The sequence below is a fragment of the Danio rerio genome, chromosome 24, assembly GCF_049306965.1.
Source record: "Danio rerio strain Tuebingen ecotype United States chromosome 24, GRCz12tu, whole genome shotgun sequence".
NCBI lineage: Eukaryota > Metazoa > Chordata > Actinopteri > Cypriniformes > Danionidae > Danio > Danio rerio.
The window spans coordinates 39,733,387-39,755,000 of NC_133199.1; the positions used below are offsets into that span (position 1 = coordinate 39,733,387).

General features: G+C 36.9%; 2 protein-coding genes across 51 annotated transcripts in view; both read left to right on the forward strand.

The window, feature by feature from the left end:
• The window catches only part of ccdc178 (coiled-coil domain containing 178), a 326,195-nt gene that overhangs the window by 207,810 nt on the left and 96,771 nt on the right, over window positions 1-21,614 (forward strand). The window lies entirely within an intron of this gene.
• Window positions 1-21,614, forward strand: part of obscnb (obscurin, cytoskeletal calmodulin and titin-interacting RhoGEF b) — a 100,447-nt gene that overhangs the window by 59,128 nt on the left and 19,705 nt on the right. For 26 of the 50 annotated variants that reach the window (XM_073941053.1, XM_073941055.1, XM_073941047.1 and 23 more), the window contains 12 exons: window positions 4,657-4,796; window positions 5,320-5,520; window positions 5,808-5,884; window positions 5,965-6,135; window positions 8,905-9,061; window positions 9,155-9,271; window positions 12,170-12,334; window positions 12,754-12,912; window positions 13,293-13,470; window positions 16,387-16,500; window positions 18,538-18,705; window positions 19,033-19,135. In XM_073941053.1, the coding sequence (XP_073797154.1) occupies window positions 4,657-4,796; window positions 5,320-5,520; window positions 5,808-5,884; window positions 5,965-6,135; window positions 8,905-9,061; window positions 9,155-9,271; window positions 12,170-12,334; window positions 12,754-12,912; window positions 13,293-13,470; window positions 16,387-16,500; window positions 18,538-18,705; window positions 19,033-19,135 (1,750 nt within the window). Of the gene's footprint in view, window positions 1-1,378; window positions 1,436-4,656; window positions 4,797-5,319; window positions 5,521-5,807; window positions 5,885-5,964; window positions 6,136-8,904; window positions 9,062-9,154; window positions 9,272-12,169; window positions 12,335-12,753; window positions 12,913-13,292; window positions 13,471-16,386; window positions 16,501-18,537; window positions 18,706-19,032; window positions 19,136-21,614 lie in introns of all 50 variants that reach the window. The other 24 variants (XM_073941014.1, XM_073941017.1, XM_073941019.1 and 21 more) reach the window with 1 other exon arrangement.

Below are 21,614 nucleotides of genomic sequence, written 5' to 3' on the forward strand. Positions count from 1 at the left end.
GGGTGTAACAGATAACGGTTGATCCGTGATTCGTACGGATCACAAACATACATTTGACATTTTTTACTGGTAGATTAATAAGAGATCGCCTTTCATGTCATTCAAATCACATGTATAAAAGCATTTAGGCTTTCCATCATCATTATATTGTTATATTTAAACATATATTAAAAGTTATGGTGGGTTATTCAGGATGTGGTGGGTTTCATTAAAGGTGTGTTCTGTCACTACTTGTTTAGCCTGCATGAATGGATTCAGTGTAAGCTGCACGATTAATCATTAAAAGATTAAGACTTCAACACCCACGCAACAAATTATAAATTATAGTGATTTGCATATTAATCCTTTGAATCGCTGCATTTAAATCTGCTTGAAAAACGCAAAAATCAAGAAAGAGATTCTGTTTACAAACAACACAGAAGTACTAGGATAACAGTTTAAAGTTTAGATATAACTGATAAAAAAAATCACCATCATGTGCATTTAATGACACTCAAAATTAAAGGTGTAGGCAGCAATTACATTATTCAACCAATAGGTGGCAACAACGAGCCATCAAAATCATGCCACTGAATAATTCTTCAGAAATGACACATCTAACAATGAAGCATGAAGTTTTATGAGTGAATAACTGAATCATTTATTGAAAATTAGACTAAAAATAAATGTGGGTGGTACAAATGATAATGTTAGATGTTTACATTTAGCGTTATCAGCAACAGTAGCAGTGCATTTTTCGCACTACTAAATATTTTACAATTTATTTTTGTTGGTCAATTATTTTTTAATCTTATTTTTAATTAAATTACAGCTTCTACATTCTGTTTATTAAAACCAAAAGTGTCTCGCTGTACTGTTTTTGTAATAAATAGAAAGCAAATTGCCTTCTCCCTTTTTTGGCTGATTGGGAAAATGGTTCGTTCCGTGACTTAAAAAACGTTATGTGATCCAAACGTTAGATTTGTGATCTGTTACACCACTAATAATTTTTAAATATTTTGATGTAGTTTTTCCTCTTCAGATCGCATCCTCAAATTTACTCAAAACAGTATGCACTGTTTATGCATGAGCCTAGCATGTGTAAAAAGGCTTGAAAATTATACGAGTGGATGAACTGATAAGTGGAAGTACTGAAATAGAGCACACATTGCAGATTCACTTTTTAAATGATTAATCAGCAAACAAAAGCAAAAAACACTGTGTTTTCCTGGACCTCGCTTCTGTTTTTTTTTATATATATATTTAAACTTGTCTCTATGGATCCCCCAATTCCTACACACTTCACTGACTCCATTCTTTTGTCTATCCATCAAACTATCCATCCATCCTCTCATCCCTCTATTCACTCACATTCTCATTGAAGCATTGATTTGTTCAGACAGCTTACAGAACCATCAAGTGCTCCAGTGGATGAAATCGTGGCCCAAAGTAACCAGTATGTATCCGCAGAACTTCCAGTGTAACACATCAGAAACTTGACTTTTCTCCATCGGTCTATGCATTTGTTAATCATTTTCCTGGTCTATTTCACTGGCTTGCAACATTTTAACCAATAAAGTAGATCATTTAAGACAGTGGTCACCAAACTTGTTCCTGGAGGGCCGGTGTCCTGCAGATTTTAGCTCCAACCCTAATCAAACACACCTGAACAAGCTAATCAAGGTCTTACTGGGTATACTTGAAACATCCAGGCAAATGTGTTGAAGCAAGTTTGAGCTAAACCCTGCAGGGACACCGGCCCTCCAGGACCGAGATTGGTGACCCCTGATTTAAGATATATTTAATTTAATGGGGAGTAAATGCACAAGGACTTTTGATTTTCAGTAAGCCAGCTCAGGTGCACCCGCTGAACTGGCATGCCCTTAAAACTCACCACGTTTAAGGTCTTGTTTCTTTCAAATCAATGATCTTCACTGCCTGATTAGTAAATATATGATATGAAGTGACTCTTAGATCAGACAAGAACCACTGATTTAAATTCTGTTGTCATATGCCATGTCGGTAAAATATGCTAAATTGATTTTACTACAGTGTTTTCAATGGAGTTTCTATGCTTGCCTGCTGCTCTTTTCAGTTTTACATCTTGTTTTCCCCTTAAACTAAACGAATGCTTAAGTCTATTTAGGTGATTATATGTTTACTAAATTATATTATCGATGCTGTAGAAGGAACCTTCTGAATTTTTAAAAATAAAAAATATATTTTAAAAAAATCACCAGAAGTTTATTGATGGCAGAAAAACATTAGCTGTGCATTTACCCCCCATTGTAGCCTATATTGGTAATTAAGTCATGGTTCTTTAAGCTCAGGGCCATTTTGTCACAATTAATAATAAACTGGAATTCAATGGAAGAAGACTGTCTCCTTTTTTCAGGTTCAAGGTGTCTCTGTTTCAGTATACATGAAGACAGTGTATGATTGCTGTATTCATTTAGATGTATGGAGTTGCATGAGAAATACATCTGTTTATGTGTGTGCAAATGTTTTTTGTTTTTTTTTTTTTGGTAGCTTGATATAGTGTATGCTGAATTACAGGAGAAATATGATGTCGTTTTAGTTAATATAGTCACATAACTGATAATGGGGTTATACACATTTAATTGGTGAGCCCAAATAAAAAAAAACAACCTTTTTTCTGTCCCTATGGTTATTGCGAAAACATTTAATTGCAATTAATCAATTACAGTGTTTACTTCATTTATAAAACAACAGCATTATCTTACTAGTTAGTTATAGACCATTTCAATGTGGTCATGTCATTGGCCCATAGACATTTCCTGCTTGTTATCAAACTATTTAATAACTGTAACAAGAAGCAATTCAATCATAACTTAATGTTAAAACTGCTATCATAACAGTGTATATCAATATGTGGCTCTTTCATGATTCTCGGAAGCTATAAAAATTAAAGAGGTAAAACAGGAAATACTCTGGGGCCATTGTTTTTGTTTACATCCCTCAAAATGGTCGTAAATCCAGTGGCTCCCATGTTTTAGAACTGAGTTAGGCTATTTAACACATTAATATTAAACACGTTAACAGCTTGTTAGCACGTTTTATCAGAAAATAACCAGATATAGCAATTTTCACCTGTTGTACAAGAGTACGACCTACTCGTTGTCGAAGTAAAGATAATTTCTGCTTACCTTCTCTTTGGGGTAACACAACGGGGCGGGTTTCTTCTCAACTTCGCAATATTACCGCAATAATTATTAACAGTTTCGCCAAATATATTGTTTCACCTCTTTTTACGTCGCCGAGCTGCTTGACTTGCAAGCATACTGTATGTACGTTTTTAACTACGTGAAGTAAATGAAGTACGGAGTCATCGTACGTAGCTAGCTTCAGTTCGGTAAGTTCGCGGTTTTTTTTTTTTTTTTTGGTTTTTTTAAACACGCGCGCAATATTCCTCGGCGAAAGCGTTTGTTATCGCGAGACTAAGTAGCCTAGGTGTAATGTCAAAATATATATATATATATATATATATATATATATATAAAACCTTGCCATAATTTCTGTGTTTTTTGGGTAAGCAAGTATTTTACAGTACTTTAGAAATACTCAAAAATGCACCTGTTAATGTTTTCAAACTATTCTATTTGATTTACCAAAGTCACACAAGTGGCAATTTAACATGTCACATCCATAACAACACTTTTAAATCCATAACAACACAAGATAAATGTGAAAATATTATTAAATTATATTTTAATATTACTTATATATATATATATATTTTTATATACTCTGATCAAATAATATTAAAAAATTACCAATCCATACCAAACACCAATATTTTGTTGTTCTATGCACGGGGTTGATTAAATGACATAGGAAATGACCTTTCTCTATGGCACCTGTCCCACAATTTTGGCACCACTTAAACAAACTTAAGTACATATTTTACAATATTTTGTTCTTTAACACTTTAACTGTTCCACCAAGAAAATAAATTGAATTGCATTTCTTAACTCCTATGTCGCTAGTTAACACAATCAGTGCATTTACTTTCAACAAATCCCATAATTTCAAACATATCAATCACTACCAAATGGTAGATATGTCGGTTTATGGTAAAAGTACTGGAAGTAATACTAATACTATGGAAAATCAGAAAAACAAAGTGTAAGACCAATTTATTTTAAAAAAATCTAAAAAATATTGTTTTTGAATATTAAATCATCTTCATTTTTTTAAGTAAAAATATTTAATATTCTCATTTAACACATTTTCTTCTCAAAAAAATTTCTATTAACATCCAAATCAAGTGTAGTAGTGCAAAATGATTATGTTTGTTTGATTTTTTTGTAAACCAGTAATGCTGTGTGTGTAAATCATCATTTAAAACAGTCATTTAAATCAATCAAAATATCAGTCAACCATTTGGTAGATCAGGTAATTAAAGGGTTAATTTAACATTATCTCACAGTTTTTTAGCAATACAGTGAAATGTTGATAATACCATATATAAAACATTTTTATTTCTTGCAGTAACTGGGCGTCCCTGAATGTGTGAGCATAGACATGTGCCTAGCATGCAGAACAAGAGCCCATATGATGCCAGATACTATACATAATGTGTCTTGGATATTAACTGAATTAATTGACACATTACTTTGCTCTCTCCCTGTCTGTTCTGTCTCTGTTTGCTTCAAGCCTCATTACGTTTGCCAGGAGCTGACAGCGATGATGAAACAAAAACACCATCTCCATCTCCATATCACGGCCGATCACGCCCTCCATCTCTGATCGCAGACTCATCATCTGAGTCTGATGAAGGAGATGCCAGAGGAGAGGTATTACAAATATTGCACGCTCATGGTCATCAGTGAAATATCATACATGCATATATGAAACATTAGACATGTATTTATCAATGCAAAAGCAATTTTTGTAATTTTGTCAATTTTTATGCATCAGATTATTATACAGAGCAATATTTGTAAATATTAGGGTGCTCATTTTCTAATACGCGAAGAGGGCACTATACATTTTCAATTTTTAACACACAAACCGCAAGAGAACAGACATGGAATAAAAGTAATGTGTATAAACAGCAACGTCAATCAGAATATTACTGGTAGCATTTACAGAGTGTTTAGCAATAATAGTCATAATGATAATAATAATAATATCAATAATAATACTAAAGTTGGTGATGATTAAAATAATATTCTGTGATGACCACAACATACAAGTATATATAATGACACATACTCAATGCATACCACGTCTATTCTAGCTTCTGTATCAGTGATATCAAGTTTCTCCTTTGTCCTCTACACATTTTCTAAGTGTTATTTCTATGCATGTTTGCAGATGTTTGACATCTACGTGGTGACCGCCGACTATAATCCAATGGGGGTCAGTAAAGATGCCATCGCTCTCAAAGAGGGCCAGTATGTGGAGGTTCTGGACTCTGCACATCCACTTAAATGGCTGGTCCGCACCAAACCCACCAAATCCAACCCGTCTCGCCAGGGATGGGTCTCACCTGCGTATCTGGACAAAAGGCTGAAGGTCAGTTTAGTGTTAGCTTCATTCATAATCAACTCATGTACATAACAAGACACTGAGTGGTTTCACAATTTGGCACAAGGGCTTTTTAAAGTATTTACAAGTGTTTTGTGTCTATTAGATTTTCACAGACATCTATTAGACATCTTTTAAAAACAAAAAATGCTTGCTGGGTTCATTTATAATCAACTCATGTACATAACTGGACACCGAATTGTTTTACACAAGGGCATTTTAAAGTATTTACCAGTGTTTTTTGTCTTAATAAGTATATACTGGTTGTGCTGTAGCTTTCTGCAGATGTAGCAGACCTCCCGGAAACCGCCAAAGAAGAAGTGACTGAAACTGAGTACAAGAAGAAACTATGGTAAATTTAGACAGATAAAGAATTGCTTAATGGACATTTTATACAATAATACAACTTTACTAATTCTGCCTCTCATCTAGTCAACTTGTTCAAGACCTGATCAACACTGAGACTGAGTTTCTGAAGGAGATGGAGTTTTTCACAACACACCATCTTAAACGTGTGGATGAGGAGGGCGCGCCGCCTGAAATCACCATGCAAAAAGAAACCATTTTCCGTAACATCAATGACTTGAAAGCGTTTCACAGCAGGTACACAGTTCAGACAGCCAAAGAAGTTGGTAATTTTACAACTGTGTGCTCATTAGCCACTTAGTTGGACCCCTTTTGTGTTCAGAATTGCCTCATTTCTTTATAGCACTCATTCAGCAAGGCATTTTTGACCACAGAACTGGATATTTTTAGTTTTCTTTAGAACATTCTGTTTAAACCATTATAATATTCATGCAAGCACTGTCGCCTCACAGCAAGAAGGTCGTTGGTTTAAGTCCCTGATGAGTCAGTTGGCATTTCAGTGTGGAGTTTGCATGTTCTCCCTGTATTTGTGTGGATTTCCTTCGGGTGCTCCGGTTTACCCCCCAGTCCAAAGACATGTGCTATAAGTAAATAAGATTAGATAAATTGGCTGTAGTGTGTGTGAGAATGCGATAGTGTATAGATGTTTCCCTGTACTGGGTTGCAGCTGGAAGGACAACTGATGCGTAAAGAAACATATGCTGGAATAGTTGGTGGTCCATTCTGCTGTGGCGAACCCTAATGATTAGGCACTAAACCAAAGGAAAATTAAGGAATGAATGTTCATGCATGATAGACTAGAAATTTTTAGATCAGATTTTAGCACCAACAACCATGCAGTGTTCAAAGTGTTCAATCACCAATTTTGCCCCATCCAGATGCTCAGTTTATACTTACGCAGGTTTTCTTGACTATTTCTACATGTTTTAAAGGGTTATTAAACCCTAAACCCTACTTTTTTAATAAGATTTCAACATGTTGAACATTAAGTAGGCAATGTTAGCATGTGTTAGCTTTAATTGTAGAGAATAACTGGCTAATATTGAGCTGTGATTGGCTCTAATGATCACTGGTTAACAAAAACACAGATATTTGAGCATCTGAAATCTGCGTCTATCACCTGATCCATCAGCAGATCAACACAATGTTTCAACTTTCAAACTATCCAGTGCCCGATGACTTTTCTGTCCCTTCAAAACAATTTAAAAATAAGCACTTGTTTGAATAGATAATCAACTCTATTCGTGTTCAATAAAAAAGGTCAGGAGAGGTTTTTTTTCAATTTCAAAAATCTGAGTAATTTATTGGATACAAATGAATAATTCAATTCACAGAATTCTGATATCCCCAATGCAATGCAAAAATTACATTCACACAGACATTCACAGCATGTTTCTTTACGCATCAGTTGTCCTTCCAGCTGCAACCCAGTACAGGGAAACATCTATACACTATCACATTCGCAACAACTTTCATTTACGCTCTTATATGCAGATGATATTTACAGGTGAAGTTTAGTGAAATTCGTCACTTGTCAATCATTCTCCAGTCCTCCATTGGCCGCACCCATTCGCATCTTCTATTAATTCTCTGCACAACGTCAAAGCACAAGACTTCTCAACTGCAAATTCTGTTCATTTATCAACCCATCTCTGCAGCGAAGCTTCCTGTAAGCAGAGCAGAGATGGGTTGAAAATGAACACAGATTTTACAGTTGAGATGTCTTGTGCTGGGTGATGCGGTGGCGCAGTAGGTAGTGTTGTCATCTCACAGCAAAAAGGTCACTGGTTCGAGCCTCGGCTGGCTCAGTTGGCATTTCTGTGTGAAGTGTGTATGTTCTCCCCGCATTCACGTGGGTTTCCTCCGGGAGAGTGTGTTTCTCAGTGAGGGTTGCAGCTGGAAGGGTATCAGCTGCGTAAAATTGATGTTGGAAAAGCTGGCGGTTTATTCTGTTGTGGCGACCCCGGATTAATAAAGGGACTAAGCTGAAAAGAAAATGAATGAATTAATGAAGTCTTGTGCTTTTGACGTTGTGCAGAGAATTTGCAGAAAAAGAGGACGTATGTATGGGTGCGGCCAATAAAGTACAAGTTAATTATCAGGCCTTTGCATTTCTATAAGCTTCATCTACTTCTGCAATATATATATATATATATATATATATATATATATATATATATATATATATATATATATATATATATTTTTTTTTTTTTTTTTTTCCCCAACACATTCTTAAATTTGTGCATTCCCTCTAGTGTCAGCCCAGATTTTTAGTCCGTGTCAGCATGCTCACAGTTTTAAACTTCCATTTAAGTTGCAAATGTGAGGTGGACTTGAATTGAAAGAAGAGGTTTAGTGACCTTTTAATGCTTTGAGTTGCTTTAATGTGATTGGCTGACAGTGTTGGGGAGATTACTTTGGAAATGTAATAGATTACAGATTACAAATTACCCTATTTAAAATGTAATAAGTTACACTGCTTTTCGATTACTTTATAAAAGTAAAGTAACTACTTACTTTTGATTACTTTTAAGTGTTTAATGGACATTTTCAAATAAATCATTTTCAAGCATTTATACCGAGGACATGTTCCCCGCGCGATTTAAGCCTGTGGGTGCGCCGCAAATCAAAAGCATCAGAATAGCACCGCTTAAATAAATGGCCTCAGCAGAAGGCATCTTGCACATCAAAAACAAACAAAGCAACAGATAAATATTTTTCAACATATCCCAGATTAAAAAAAAAAAAACATTTTTAGATGTAACCCCATTTGTAATCTTTAACATTTTCACAAGTAACTGTAATTTAATTACACATTTTTTCCCAGTAACTGTAACAAATTACTGTTACTTTTATTTTGTAATCAAATTACGTAACGTTATTACATGTAATTAGTTACTCCCCAACACTGTTGGTTGATTAGATTTTTGAATGAATGAGTAGTTGAACAAACAGCCAACAGTGGATTCTCATGACTAAGGTTGACTGTTATCTGTTTTCTAGCTTGCTGCCTGGCCTGCGCGATTGTGACACAGATGATGATATTGCAATGCATTTCCTGAAAAACTCTGAAGGTTTCGAGAAATATCTCCAGTACCTTATTGGACAGTTGCAGGCAGAGTCCATCATCAGTGAAAAACAAGTGCACCAATATTTCAAGGTGTGTTTGTAAAATAGTAGCAGGTCTGTGACACAATGTTTTCAGTTTTCACAGGACACCGATTATAACATTTTTATACCTTTTATCCATCAGGATTATTCAGTCTCGGAGTTGGCAAATGTTGACCCCTCTGAAGGTCCAGTACTGAGTATCAATGCTTATCTTCAGAGACCACCTGAGAGAATTCAAAAGTACAGGGCTCTACTGAAGGTAGTTTAAACTTATATACATTTCATATATGTATGCATACAGTTGAAGTGAGAATTATTAGCAACCAGAATTATTAGCACCCCTGTTTATTTTTTTTCCCCAATTTCTGTTTAATGGAGGGAAGATTGTTTCAGCACATTTCTAATCATAATAGTTTTAAAAACCTATTTCTAACAACTGATTTATTTTATCTTTGTCATGATGACAGTAAATAATATTTGACTAGATATTTTTCAAGACACTTCTATACAGCTTAAAGTGACATTTAAATGCTTAACTAGGTTAATAAGGTTAACTAGGCAGGTTAGGGTAATTAGGCAAGTTATTGTATAATGATGGTTTGTTCTGTAGACTATCGAAAAAAATTAGCTTAAAGGGGCTAATAATTGTGTCCCAAAAATAGTTTTTGAAAAATTCTCAACTCCTTTTATTCTTGCCAAAATAAAACAAATAAGACTTTTTCTAGAAGAAAAAATATTGTCAGACATACTGTCAAAATTTCCTTGCTCTGTCAAACTTCATTTGGGAAATATTAAAAAAAGAAAAAAAAATTAAAAGGGGGCTAATAATTCTGACTTCAACTGTATATGTATAATGTAAAATATATTTAATATTTATTACATTATACAGTTTTAGTGTAAACCATATTATGCTTGTAGTTGGTATGTCAATCTCCACTTTCAAAGCGCTGTGTTTTCAAAATTCTATGTCGTGTTTTTAACTCATTATCAGTCAGCCATAGTGGAGCCACAGAATGTAAACAATGCCACTAAACTGGACGAAACTCACATATTTAGCTGATTGTTGCTGCTGGATATGATCAGATTAGATTGGATTCAACTTTATTGTCACCATTACACATGTACAAGTACAAGGCAACTACTGTAAATGCAGCAAGTGCAGGATGTAGGTATAGAGTGCAATTACTGTATAGAAAAAACTATGGTAATGTTTACAGATAGATGGACAGTACTAAGAATGTTATATACAGGGAGTGGCGGATTTAAGCATTGGCAATATGGGTAATCACAGCGTAAGCTTCAGCCAAGTCTGTGTATACACAGTCTAAAGTTTCCCTTCCTCTTTTATGACAGAAAATGTTTTGATGAAATTTGGGAAGCACTGCCTTTAGTTTTAAGTTTAAGATGAATTGTTGTCATGTTTTGGGCTGTATCACTCAGTCGAACTGAAAAAAAAAACATTCAGTGTAATAAGTAGACAGATTAAAGAGAAAATAAACTGAAGAAGGAAAGCTGTTTGTGATGAACAGTCCAACTGAAGAAGGATTTATTGGACAAGAATGTTGATGATTCCTGTTTGTTGTAATCATGTCCAGTCAAGTGAAATATTAGGCTAATATATTAAAGGGGTGGTTCAGAGTGTATTTTAAGGCTTGGTTGTGTTTATAACATGTTATAAACATCATTTGTAGAAAATCACGTTATTTTTTCATATATCTCACTTTGATTATATACAGCAACTCAGTTAACATGAAAAGGACTGTCATATTTCTTTGTTCCTCTAAAAAGGCCGCCCTCAAGAGGCTCTGATTGGTCAGCTAACATAATCTGCTGTGATTCGCAGATCGACTCCACATCACCAGGAAAAGCATCACGCCCCTACAAGCAAGCACTTCTGTGCTGTGTAAACGCTGTCAGTCAGAGTAGCTGTATCAGTTTGAGCCTGAATCAGACAGAAAATGAAGAGCACACAGCTGAACCTCACGCCTGCTCTCTAAAATAAAATCTGCCAAGTGTCTTTCACACATATATCCAGAATAAGCATGTGTAGGTAATAAAAAACGTTCTCATATCTTTAGCGAGTTTGTTATTTAAAATGTAGACGCAGGGAAAGCATCTGCATAGAGAGACACTGCAGCGCTGGTGAAGATTGAGTGTGTTTGCAGCTGTAAAAATTTGTAGCTAAATTGTTAGCGGAGCCAAACAGCATTTCCCGTTGTTTACATCCTTGTTTACGTCCTCGCTACAACATACCGTTAACGCTAGAAACTGTGTATGTTATAGATCAATTTTAACAAATAAAAATACTAACAGTCCACATCTTTGTCTATTATGGTTGGAGGAGTTTTTAGCCGAATCCAGCACTGAACTGGAAGCTGTCCTTTGTCAAATGCTAGCTATATATTTTTTATAATTCTCTAGAACATAATTAAAATAAACTGTAAGCACTTCTCTCTTTGTGTCGTGTCCTTTGGAAGGCCAAATACAGAAACAGACCTCTGGCCACGCCCCTTTGATGTGTGGGGTGTGTGCGCTTGGTGAATGTGCGTAACCCAAAGCGTTTATGATCTCAATAACACAGGTGTATTTTTTTGTAGTCTCCAAACTTCGTTCGCTGTAAGCTTTGCTAAGCTAACTCTGTAAAAGACTATGTCTCCCTTTGCATTAAACTTTAAGCATATTACAGTCAGAGATGTTGTTGATGTTCACACAGCAACATTCCACATTAAATAAAGTTTTAAATATGATATAATAGTGGATCATCCCTTTAAATAATGCAGCTCTTTTACCAACTGTTTAATTCACTGTGAAAATTATACACCATTTCCCCCTTACTTAGCCCCTTTCTATATTATTTAGCAGCTTACACACTATTTGTACACTGTTTAGACAGCAAAATAGGAAGAACAGGGTGCTCAGTAGATAATTATGCTAATTTAAGTAGCATATTTAAAAAGAAATCGGAGGTAGACTTGAATTGAAAGAGGTTGGTTCCGTGGCTCTTTAGTGAACAATGCCATTCATACTGTTGTTCATACACTGTTGTGTATCACCAATATGACTGTGAACATTTGAGAAATTGACCAAATGTTGACATATTTGCAAGCCTCTATTTTATATAATAATAAAATGTACAATTCTCTATGAATTTATTCAGGAACTGATCAGAAACAAAGCAAGGAATGGTCAGAATTGCTGTTTGTTGGAGCAGGCCTATGCCATGGTGTCCTCCCTCTCCCAGCGCTCAGAAAACACACACCATGTATCCCTCATAGAGAACTACCCTGCCAATCTGGAGGCATTGGGAGAACCCATTCGACAGGTAAAATCCCCAGTTTCAGAACTCACTCCTCAAGGCACAAGATAATCGTACACTTTCTTGTACATGTTCTCTATCAGCCTGCCTGACTTGCTGGAATGTTTCACAATTATGCATTGAAATATTATGGCTTTTTATTCTCCAGTGTTTCCCAACCCTGTTCCTGGAGCACACCAGCAGTACATACTTTCATGTCTCCCTCATCTGACCCATGAAGTTCAAGATTCGGAGTCTCTTCTTATCTTCTGATGAGTTGCTTTAGATGTGTTTGATTATGGAGAGGTTGGAAATGAGTACTGTTGGTGTGCCTTCAGGAACAGGGTTGGGAAACACTTCTCTATACTTCATCTATGTTAAGCTGCTTAAATTGAATTGTGAATGTTACCTTGAGTGTAAAACGATGGATCATTTTCGTTCTGCAGGGACCTTTCACTGTTTGGGAAGGAGCTCCTGGAGTAAGAACATCTTCCAGAGGTCACCATCGCCACGTCTTCCTCTTCAAAAATCACGTGGTCATCTGCAAGCAGAAGAGAGACACAAATACAGACACCCAAACATATGTGTTCAAGAATATGATGAAGGTTGGAGCTTATAAAATACTTAATAGTTGAATACAGACAAATATCAGTCAAATGATGGGATAGTTCACCTAAATGATGACAATTTACTCCCCGTTTACTCACCCATCAAGTGGTTGTAAACCTATATGAGTTCTTTCTTCTAATGAACACAAAGAAAGATATATTGAAGAATGTTAGAAACCGGTAACCATTGACATACATAGTAAGAATAACAAATACTATGCAAGTCAATGGTTAGAGGTTTTCAGCATTCTTCAAAACATCTTCCTTTGTGTTTAACAGAGTAAAGAAAGTGGAGGAATAGTAAATGATGACAGATTTGTCAGTTTTGGGTGAACTATCCCTCTTTTTTAATCATCTGAATCCTTCTTTTGTCTTAGCTCACAAACATTGATGTGAACGAGACGGTGGAGGGCGACGAGAGAGCGTTTGAGATCTGGCATGAGCGTGAGGACTCTGTGAGGAAATACACACTGCAGGCCCGGACGGTCATCATCAAGAACTCATGGCTCCGTGACCTCCGTGACCTTCAGCAGAGATACAGCATGCCAACATGGTGTAAGTGCAACTTGGATGTTAGCATGTATTGGGCTAGTTTCCCATAGCCATTTTTGCCATTTTTTCCATAATTTTTTTTGGGCTGAAATTGCTGAAAAACGTGCTTAATATGAAAGGTATAGTTCATCCCAAAAACATCTGCCATTATTTACGCTTACTTGCTGCAAACTTCAAAGGTCCAGTTGAACACAGAAGAAGATACTTTGAAGAATGCTGAAATCCTGTAACCATTGACATCCATAATATTTGTTTTTCCTACTATGGATGTAAGATGTTCATTCATTCATTCATTCATTTTCTTGTCGGCTAAGTCCCTTTATTAATTCGGGGTCGCCACAGCGGAATGAACCGCCAACTTATCCAGCACGTTTTTACGCAGCGGATGCCCTTCCAGCCGCAACCCATCTCTTGGGAACATTCACACACTACGGACAATTTAGCCTGCCCAATTCACCTGAACCACATGTCTTTGGACTGTGGGGGAAACCGGAGCACCCGAAGGAAACCCACGCGAAGGCAGGGAAAACATGCAAACTCCACACAGAAACGCCAACTGAGCCGAGGTTCGAACCAGCGACACAGCGACCTTCTTGCTGTGAGGCGACAGCACTACCTACTGCGCCACTGCCTCTCGTAGAGGCAAATGGTTACGCTCTCGTGTAGAAATGGTTACGCGGTCAAACAACTTTACCGAAGCCTCTCTAGTTGACGGTTTGTCTTGCGCGTATGGAAGGATATTTCAGACAATTTTCAAATGCAATTCCAAATTGGATTTTCAATTCCATTTTTAATATGTGGAGAAGTATATTGGGCCATAATCCAATTGCAAATCCTGCGTTTCCACTTTTGCGAACACGAGTGACTGCCACATTTCAAACAAAAACAGCAAAGTCCATTAGCAAATCTATTTCCCATGTTTTATGAGCTATGAGCCTGACATGGGGCGAGGCAGTGGCGCAGTAGGTAGTGCTGTCGCCTCACAGCAAGAAGGTCGCTGGGTCAACGCTCAGTTGGCGTTTCTGTGTGGAGTTTGCATGTTCTCCCTGCCTTTGCGTGGGTTTCCTCAGGTTTCCCCCACAGTCTAAAGACATGCGGTACAGGTGAATTGGGTAGGCTAAATTGTCCGTAGTGTATGAGTGTGTGTGTGTGTGTGTGTGTGTGTGTGTGTGTGCGTGTGTGTGTGTGTGTGTGTGTGTGTGTGTGAATGTGTGTGTGGATGTTTCCCAGGGATGGGTTGCGGCTGGAAGGGCATCCGCTGCGTAAAAACTTGCTGGATAAGTTGGCGGTTCATTCCGCTGTGGCGACCCCGGATTAATAAAGGGACTAAGCCGACAAGAATATGAATGAATGAATGAGCCTGACATATCTAAATAGCAATACTATTTGCTACATTTGCTTTTTCTATTTCTCTGTGACTGAAAACTGTCAATCAAATGACAAGGGTGGGACTACTTTATTGGACATTTTTATATTGGGAAGTTACGTTACACAGAGTCGACACACTGTTTTGAATTGTACAGTCTATGGTTTTGAACAATGGAGTTAATCGATGAAATTGTTGAGCACATTATGACAGTCCCAGAGTTTGTAGTTCTAATTGAATTCACATATATTGTGCAATGTGTTGTGGGCAATAGAGTCAAAGACTACAGAATACCTGTCACTCATATACTTTTAATTGGAGGAAAAGTGTAACCGTCAATATGGCGAATGAAGCCCGCCTTCTAGTTCAGGAGCCAATCAGCGATCACTATATGGCGAATAAAGCCCGCATTTTAGTACAGGAGCCAATCAGCGATCACTTTATGGCAAGTAAAGCCCGCCTTCTAGTACAGAAGACAGTCAGCGATCACCAGACTAGACGTGAGTTTCTGTAGTTTTTGTGTGATACGATTATTTAGAAATGAATTTAAACAGACATTTATTGTTTCATTTTATTGGTTATTCATAATATGTAATGTAATCATAATCTTGGCAAGTAGTTTTATAGAATTTGATGTTTCCCCATTCAAACAGAATGCCCAAGCATACTGCCTGAGAGGCATTTGAAAGATGGCTGCCAAGTAAAATTACTTACCTTAAAGAGACTTTGATAGAATACGGACAGTACTACACTTTCAATTTCTAACTAAAATAGTAGAACATCCAGGAACCTTTAAAATACTTTTTCCAACATACTTACATACAAATACAAAAATAACAACATAATATACATCCATATTTGATTTTGGAATATCAATCAAAAGGGAAAAAATCTCGTTTAAACAGTTGCTTACAACCTTCTTTTCTTCCGTAAAATCCCATTTAGTATTACTGATACCATGTCATAGAAAGAAAATGTAAAAATATATTGATTAAATAAAATAAACCACATGCCTTATATCAAAAACCAATTCAATAAATGTAGAAAAGGTAATCAATTTCTGGATTTTGGCCTAAATTGATGTCATTCCTGGAGCAACACATACACACTCAACTCATTCCTGCAAAAAAAAAAAAAATGTTTTTTTTACTTGGATTTTTTTTTTTTGTTCAAATCCAAATATCTAAAAACTCTTAAATTATGCATTTTCTAGACAAACAAAAAAAATATGCCAAAATTAAGTGAGTTTTTTTTTTTAAACAAGCAAAATAATCTTATGTCAAAAGAAAAAGCAAAATTAATCCCATTAAAAAACTTACTCATTTGGGAATATTATTTCTTAAAACAAGACAATATTTTTTAAGTCTAGAAAATGCAGATTGATTTAAGATTTTTTTTTTATATTTGGTCTAGAAACAAGAAAAAAGGTAGGGAACCCATTTTTTTTTTGCAGTGATGAAACCCCAGTAGTACTAAAAAACCATGCCATGTTCTTACATACTGCAATAAAATAAACCCTAGTCTAATATTTTTTTAATTTCCTGTCATTCCAGGCTCTCCAGATTTTGACGCAGTGTTGACAGACCTTACAGCAGAGCTCGGACAGACTGTAAAGCTTGCCTGCAAAGTCACCGGAGTCCCCAAACCACAGGTCACCTGGTACAAAGGTATGAACCAAATCTTGCATGCTTCTTGTCTTTAGGCTCTATTTTATCAATCTAGGCGCAAAGTCTAAAGCGCATGGTTCCAAAGCATTAAGGCTGTGTTGAATCCACTTTTGCTATTTTAAGGACGGAAAAATATGCTCTGCGCCCCGGCGCATGGTCTAACAGGGTTGTGCTTATTCTCTTAATGAGTTAGGGGTGCGTTTTGAGTATAACATGCATTAAACCAATCAGAGTTGGTTTACTAAACGCTTCATTAGCCAGAAAACAGTTAGACAGGCCATCTGCAGTGCCAGGAAAAAGAACGAGCCTCCTCTATTCGGCCACTTTCTCTTTACTTTTACTCTTTACTTTCGTGGATAAGGAAACGGTGTTGTACTCACTCCACTAAAGACATCCATTAGCCTACATATTTAATTTAGTTTGTTAAGCACAACTGTTTGCTTAACTATTTCTATATTAATTTTTAATTTCCAGCATATGAATAAATGAATAATAATAAAGAAGTGTGGTCAAAAAACTTATATTCAAAGTTATATCCAAACACACGTCCTATTCTTATCCTCATGTGGTAATGCAGGCGTTTCTAAAACCAAACAGGTTGACATTTTATTTAAAGTTACAAAAATTTATTTCCCCAAAGATCCTTTATTGTTACTATTGAATAACTCTCAATTTCCCTTAAATGCAAAGGCCCGTAAATTTTGGTTAGCTGCTTCAACTGCTACAAAGAAAATGTTGGTACAAAGGTGAAAACCTCCTCATGATCTCTCAGTTAAGCACTGGTTACATTCATTATTGGAAATACTGTATCTGGAACTGTCATCAGCACGGATCAACCATGCCAAAGTGGACTTTCTTACAGTATGGAATATTTATATATGCAACGTCAAAGAAATCTTGGACACTTAACCCTCATCTGATCCTACGGATGACAACTTAGGGTGCTTTCACACCTGTGAATCGATTCAGTTGTTCCGAAACAGAGATTACAATTGTTACATTGTTGCTCTTTGCTCTTGGAGTGGTTCGCTTTCACACTGCAAAGTTTCTAATCGGACCAAAAGAGCTAAAACAAGTCACGTGCGAGTAAACTCTCCTCACATTGGTCAGAGTGTCAGGGTTTATTTTGCAGCGTCCCGCTCAGCTGTCAGGAGAGGTTTGGTGGTGATTGACAGGGTGCATGCACGCAACGTGTCTGAGGAGAGACGCGGTGGGGAGGGGTGAGAGGGGTGCGCGACGATGCCTATTTGAGAACCGGGAGGGAGACGCGAGATTACCGGGAGATCATCACTCGTTTGCGGGCATCCGGAGACTCCCGAAACTTCCCGCCCTACTCATAATTCTCTCTTCATATAGCCGTAAGCCTATTACATATCCATAAAACACTGTGATATAACCGCGCTCGGATCGGATCGCTTTCTCACTGCAATCGAACCGCTCCAGGGTTCGTTTCAATCGAGCCGAGACCACCTCATTCAAGCGATCTCGGAGCGATTACTTTGGTGCGGAACAGAGCGCGATTGCCCTGTTCACATATGCCAAACGAACCGCGCTAACTGGGCAAATGAGATACGTTCCGAAACAAAAGTGTAGGTGTAAAAGCACCCTTAATGTAAATTATTTGACAGCTTGGTCTAAACTATAGTTATTCTGTGTTTCCTGATGTGCGTATAATGGCGTGGGGGGATAGGGAATATATATGGGGTAATATCTGTTTAAAGTATTTTTCTATCTGATTGTAAAAAATTTTATATTCTCACTTTCGGAAATAAAAAAACTGAATTACAAAAATAAATAAAATAAAACCGAGCAGGTGGACATATCGAAAATAGTTTTTATTAAAACAAATAAAGTGCCGCAAATGGATTTGCTATTTAAACAACATGCCGCAAACATGAAAATTAGGGTTGCGCTGGTCTGAAAATAACAACAAATCGTGCCAAACACAACTTGTGCCTTAATGCACTGGGTGTATGATAGGGCCTTATGTGTCTTATTATAAGCAAAATAATACATCTCTGCGACTTTCATAAACAGATGGACATGCAGTGGAAGCAGATCCTCATCACATCATCATTGAAGACCCAGACGGCTCTTGCACACTTATATTGGACAACATGACTGCAGACGACTCGGGCCAGTACATGTGCTTTGCTACCAGCTCAGCGGGAAATGCTAGTACACTGGGCAAAATCACTGTACAGGGTGAGTGACGGTGTAATTAAACTGAGAGAAAGATTGAAAGGGCTCATGAACTGCCTTTTATGTTTTTCACTGTTCTATAATGTTAAAAAAATAAATAAAAAGATCATTTTGATGCCCTTCATTGAAACACACTACTTGATTAGACGTGGCAGATTGTAAATTCCTAAGTATGACTGGCTAACAGTTTACATATTCAAAAAACTAAGTTTAAAATATAGACTGACGCTGCTGTGTAGGTTAAACAAGTACAAATGATCCAATATAGTAATAACCAATAATGTTTTGATTTCTCCGTTCATGGTTACTTTGTATTCAATCTCTTTGCAGTGCCTCCACGTTTTGTGAATAAGATCCGGAACGCCACACTATTTCCAGGAGAAGATGCTCAGTTCACCTGCACCATCCAGAGCGCACCAAGTCCCAAGATAAGGTATTTGTATCAGTGGGGGAAAATAAGTATTGAACATGTCATGTTTTTTTCCCGGAAGTAATATTTCTAAAAGAGCTGTTGACGTGGAATTTAACCAGATTTTGGTAAAAATTCAAACAATACAAACATAAAAATAAAACAAAATCTGAAAAATTAGTTGTGTAATAATAATGAAAGGACAAAAGGAGAAAGCACTGAACTACTGAAACATTTAATACTTTATATAAAAGGCTTTTTTGGTGACGGCAGCTTAAAGACGCCTCTCATATGGAGAATGAAGTCGCATGCATTGCTCAGGTGTGAGTTGTTCTACAGAATTAAACAGAGTGTAAAAATCTGGACGGTTCTGTGGGTCTCATTGATCAAATCTGAGCTTTAATTTGTATTCTCTATTGGACTCGTATCAGGTGATTGCCTGGGCCATTCTGCAGCTGGATTTTCTTTCTCTGAAAGCATTTGAGAGTTTCTTTGGCTGTGTTTTGGATCATTGTCTTGGTGAAATGTCCAGTCTGGTTTCATCTTCATCTTCTTGCTAATGTAGATGTTGGACTGAAGCAGCTGATATTTATTTACAATGAGAAAGGTCAGAGGGTTTTTATACTAAGAAATGCTTTTTATTCTTAATATATTATGTAAAACAAAAAAAAAACTATTAAACTAAGGAATCTGACTATTAAACTAAGAAAATCCAGCATATTCTCCAGTGTTCCACCCTAAATAACAGCAACTTGTGGAATTTAAATATACATTACATTTACATTTAGTCATTTAGCTGATGCTTTTATCCAAAGCAACTTACAAATGAGGACAAGGAAGCAATTTACACAACTATAAGAGCAACAATGAATAAGTGCTATAGGCAAGTTTCAGGTCTGTACAGTCTAAGAAGGAAAGTATTAGTAATATTTTAGTAATTTAGTAATTATTTTTATTTTTTATTTTTTGGAGTACAGTTAGTGTGATATCCAGAGAGGCAATTGCAGATTAGGAAGTGAAGTGGAGACTAAATAGTTGAGTTTTTAGTCGTTTCTTGAAAACAGCGAGTGACTCTGCTGTTCTGATGCAGTTAGGGAGTTCATTCCACCAACTGGGCAGATTGAGCGTGAGCGTTCGCGAAAGTGATTTCTTTCCTCTTTGGGATGGAACCACGAGGCGACGTTCATTCACAGAACGCAAGTTTCTGGAGGGCACATAGATCTGCAGAAGTGAGAGCAGATAAGAAGGAGCAAAGCCAGAAGTCGCTTTGTAGGCAAACATCAGAGCTTTGAATTTGATGCGAGCAGCAACTGGCAGCCAGTGCAAACGGATGAGCAGCGGAGTGACATGTGCTCTTTAAGGTTCATTGAAGACCACTCGTGCTGCTGCGTTCTGGAGCAAATATAGTAAAATCCATATTGGCAAACTTTGGATAACAGTGATATATATGTGCCTTATATGTGCCTTATGGAATATTAAAAAGCCACCTATTACTATTACAAATCACCTGACCCAGTATAAAAAAAAGGTAATTAATCTAAATGTTTATCGGGAAGAATTTTTAAACTTGAGATTCAACTTACCACACTCATGTTCCAGTGTACACGGATGGATGAATGTGTATCTGCTGCAGCAGTGATTAGTTACAAGTGTTTCGGAAGAAGATTATTCCTGGCCAAAGCTCAGATTTAACAGCTGAAGCTTGTGTATACTTTTAGCCCTTGAGCAAATAGAAAAGGAAAAGCAATGTCATTCTTTAATTTGCGCGCATTCTATGTCTTCCTTATAAGCACTTGAGTGTATGAAAACTGATCATTCTATGATTTTCATCATAATAGAAAAAGGAGACTATTTAAAGAAAGAAGACTTTGGTATTATTTTTTTTTTGTAGGGCCATATGGGATTCGTTGTAAATGAAAGCGCAGATATAGCAGCTACAGTTGGAAGTAGCAAAATGTAAAAATTCCTGTACAGTAATGAGGAATGGCAAATGGAATGGGATCAATGCACGAACAAGAAATTGTTTAAAGTAAATCCATTAATAAAATGAAAGAAATAACTACCATTTTAAAAATAGATACAGCCAGGTTGTACACAGGCACGTGCACACATAGGGCTCAACCTGTGCAGTGCACATGCCCTTTTTAGTCTTGGATAGAAAGTGCCCTTCCAAAATGATCAAAAAGTGCCCCCGCGATGCGACACACCCTCGGTCCCGCCCTTCAGTAGGCACGCGATTATACTGCTCTTGAGTATGCGCGCGACAACACAGCTGATCAGAACGCGCGCGAAAACGCCGCTCTTTAGTACGCCCCCCAGAGATGGGTTGCGGCTGGAAGGGCATCCGCTGTGTAAAAACTTGCTGAATAAGTTGGCGGTTCATTCCGCAGTGGCGACCCAGGATTAATAAAGGGACTAAGCCGACAAGAAAATGAATGAATGAATAATTATTTACATGTTGCTGTTTGGTGGCTTTGATTACTTCTATCTCCTTGATTTGCAC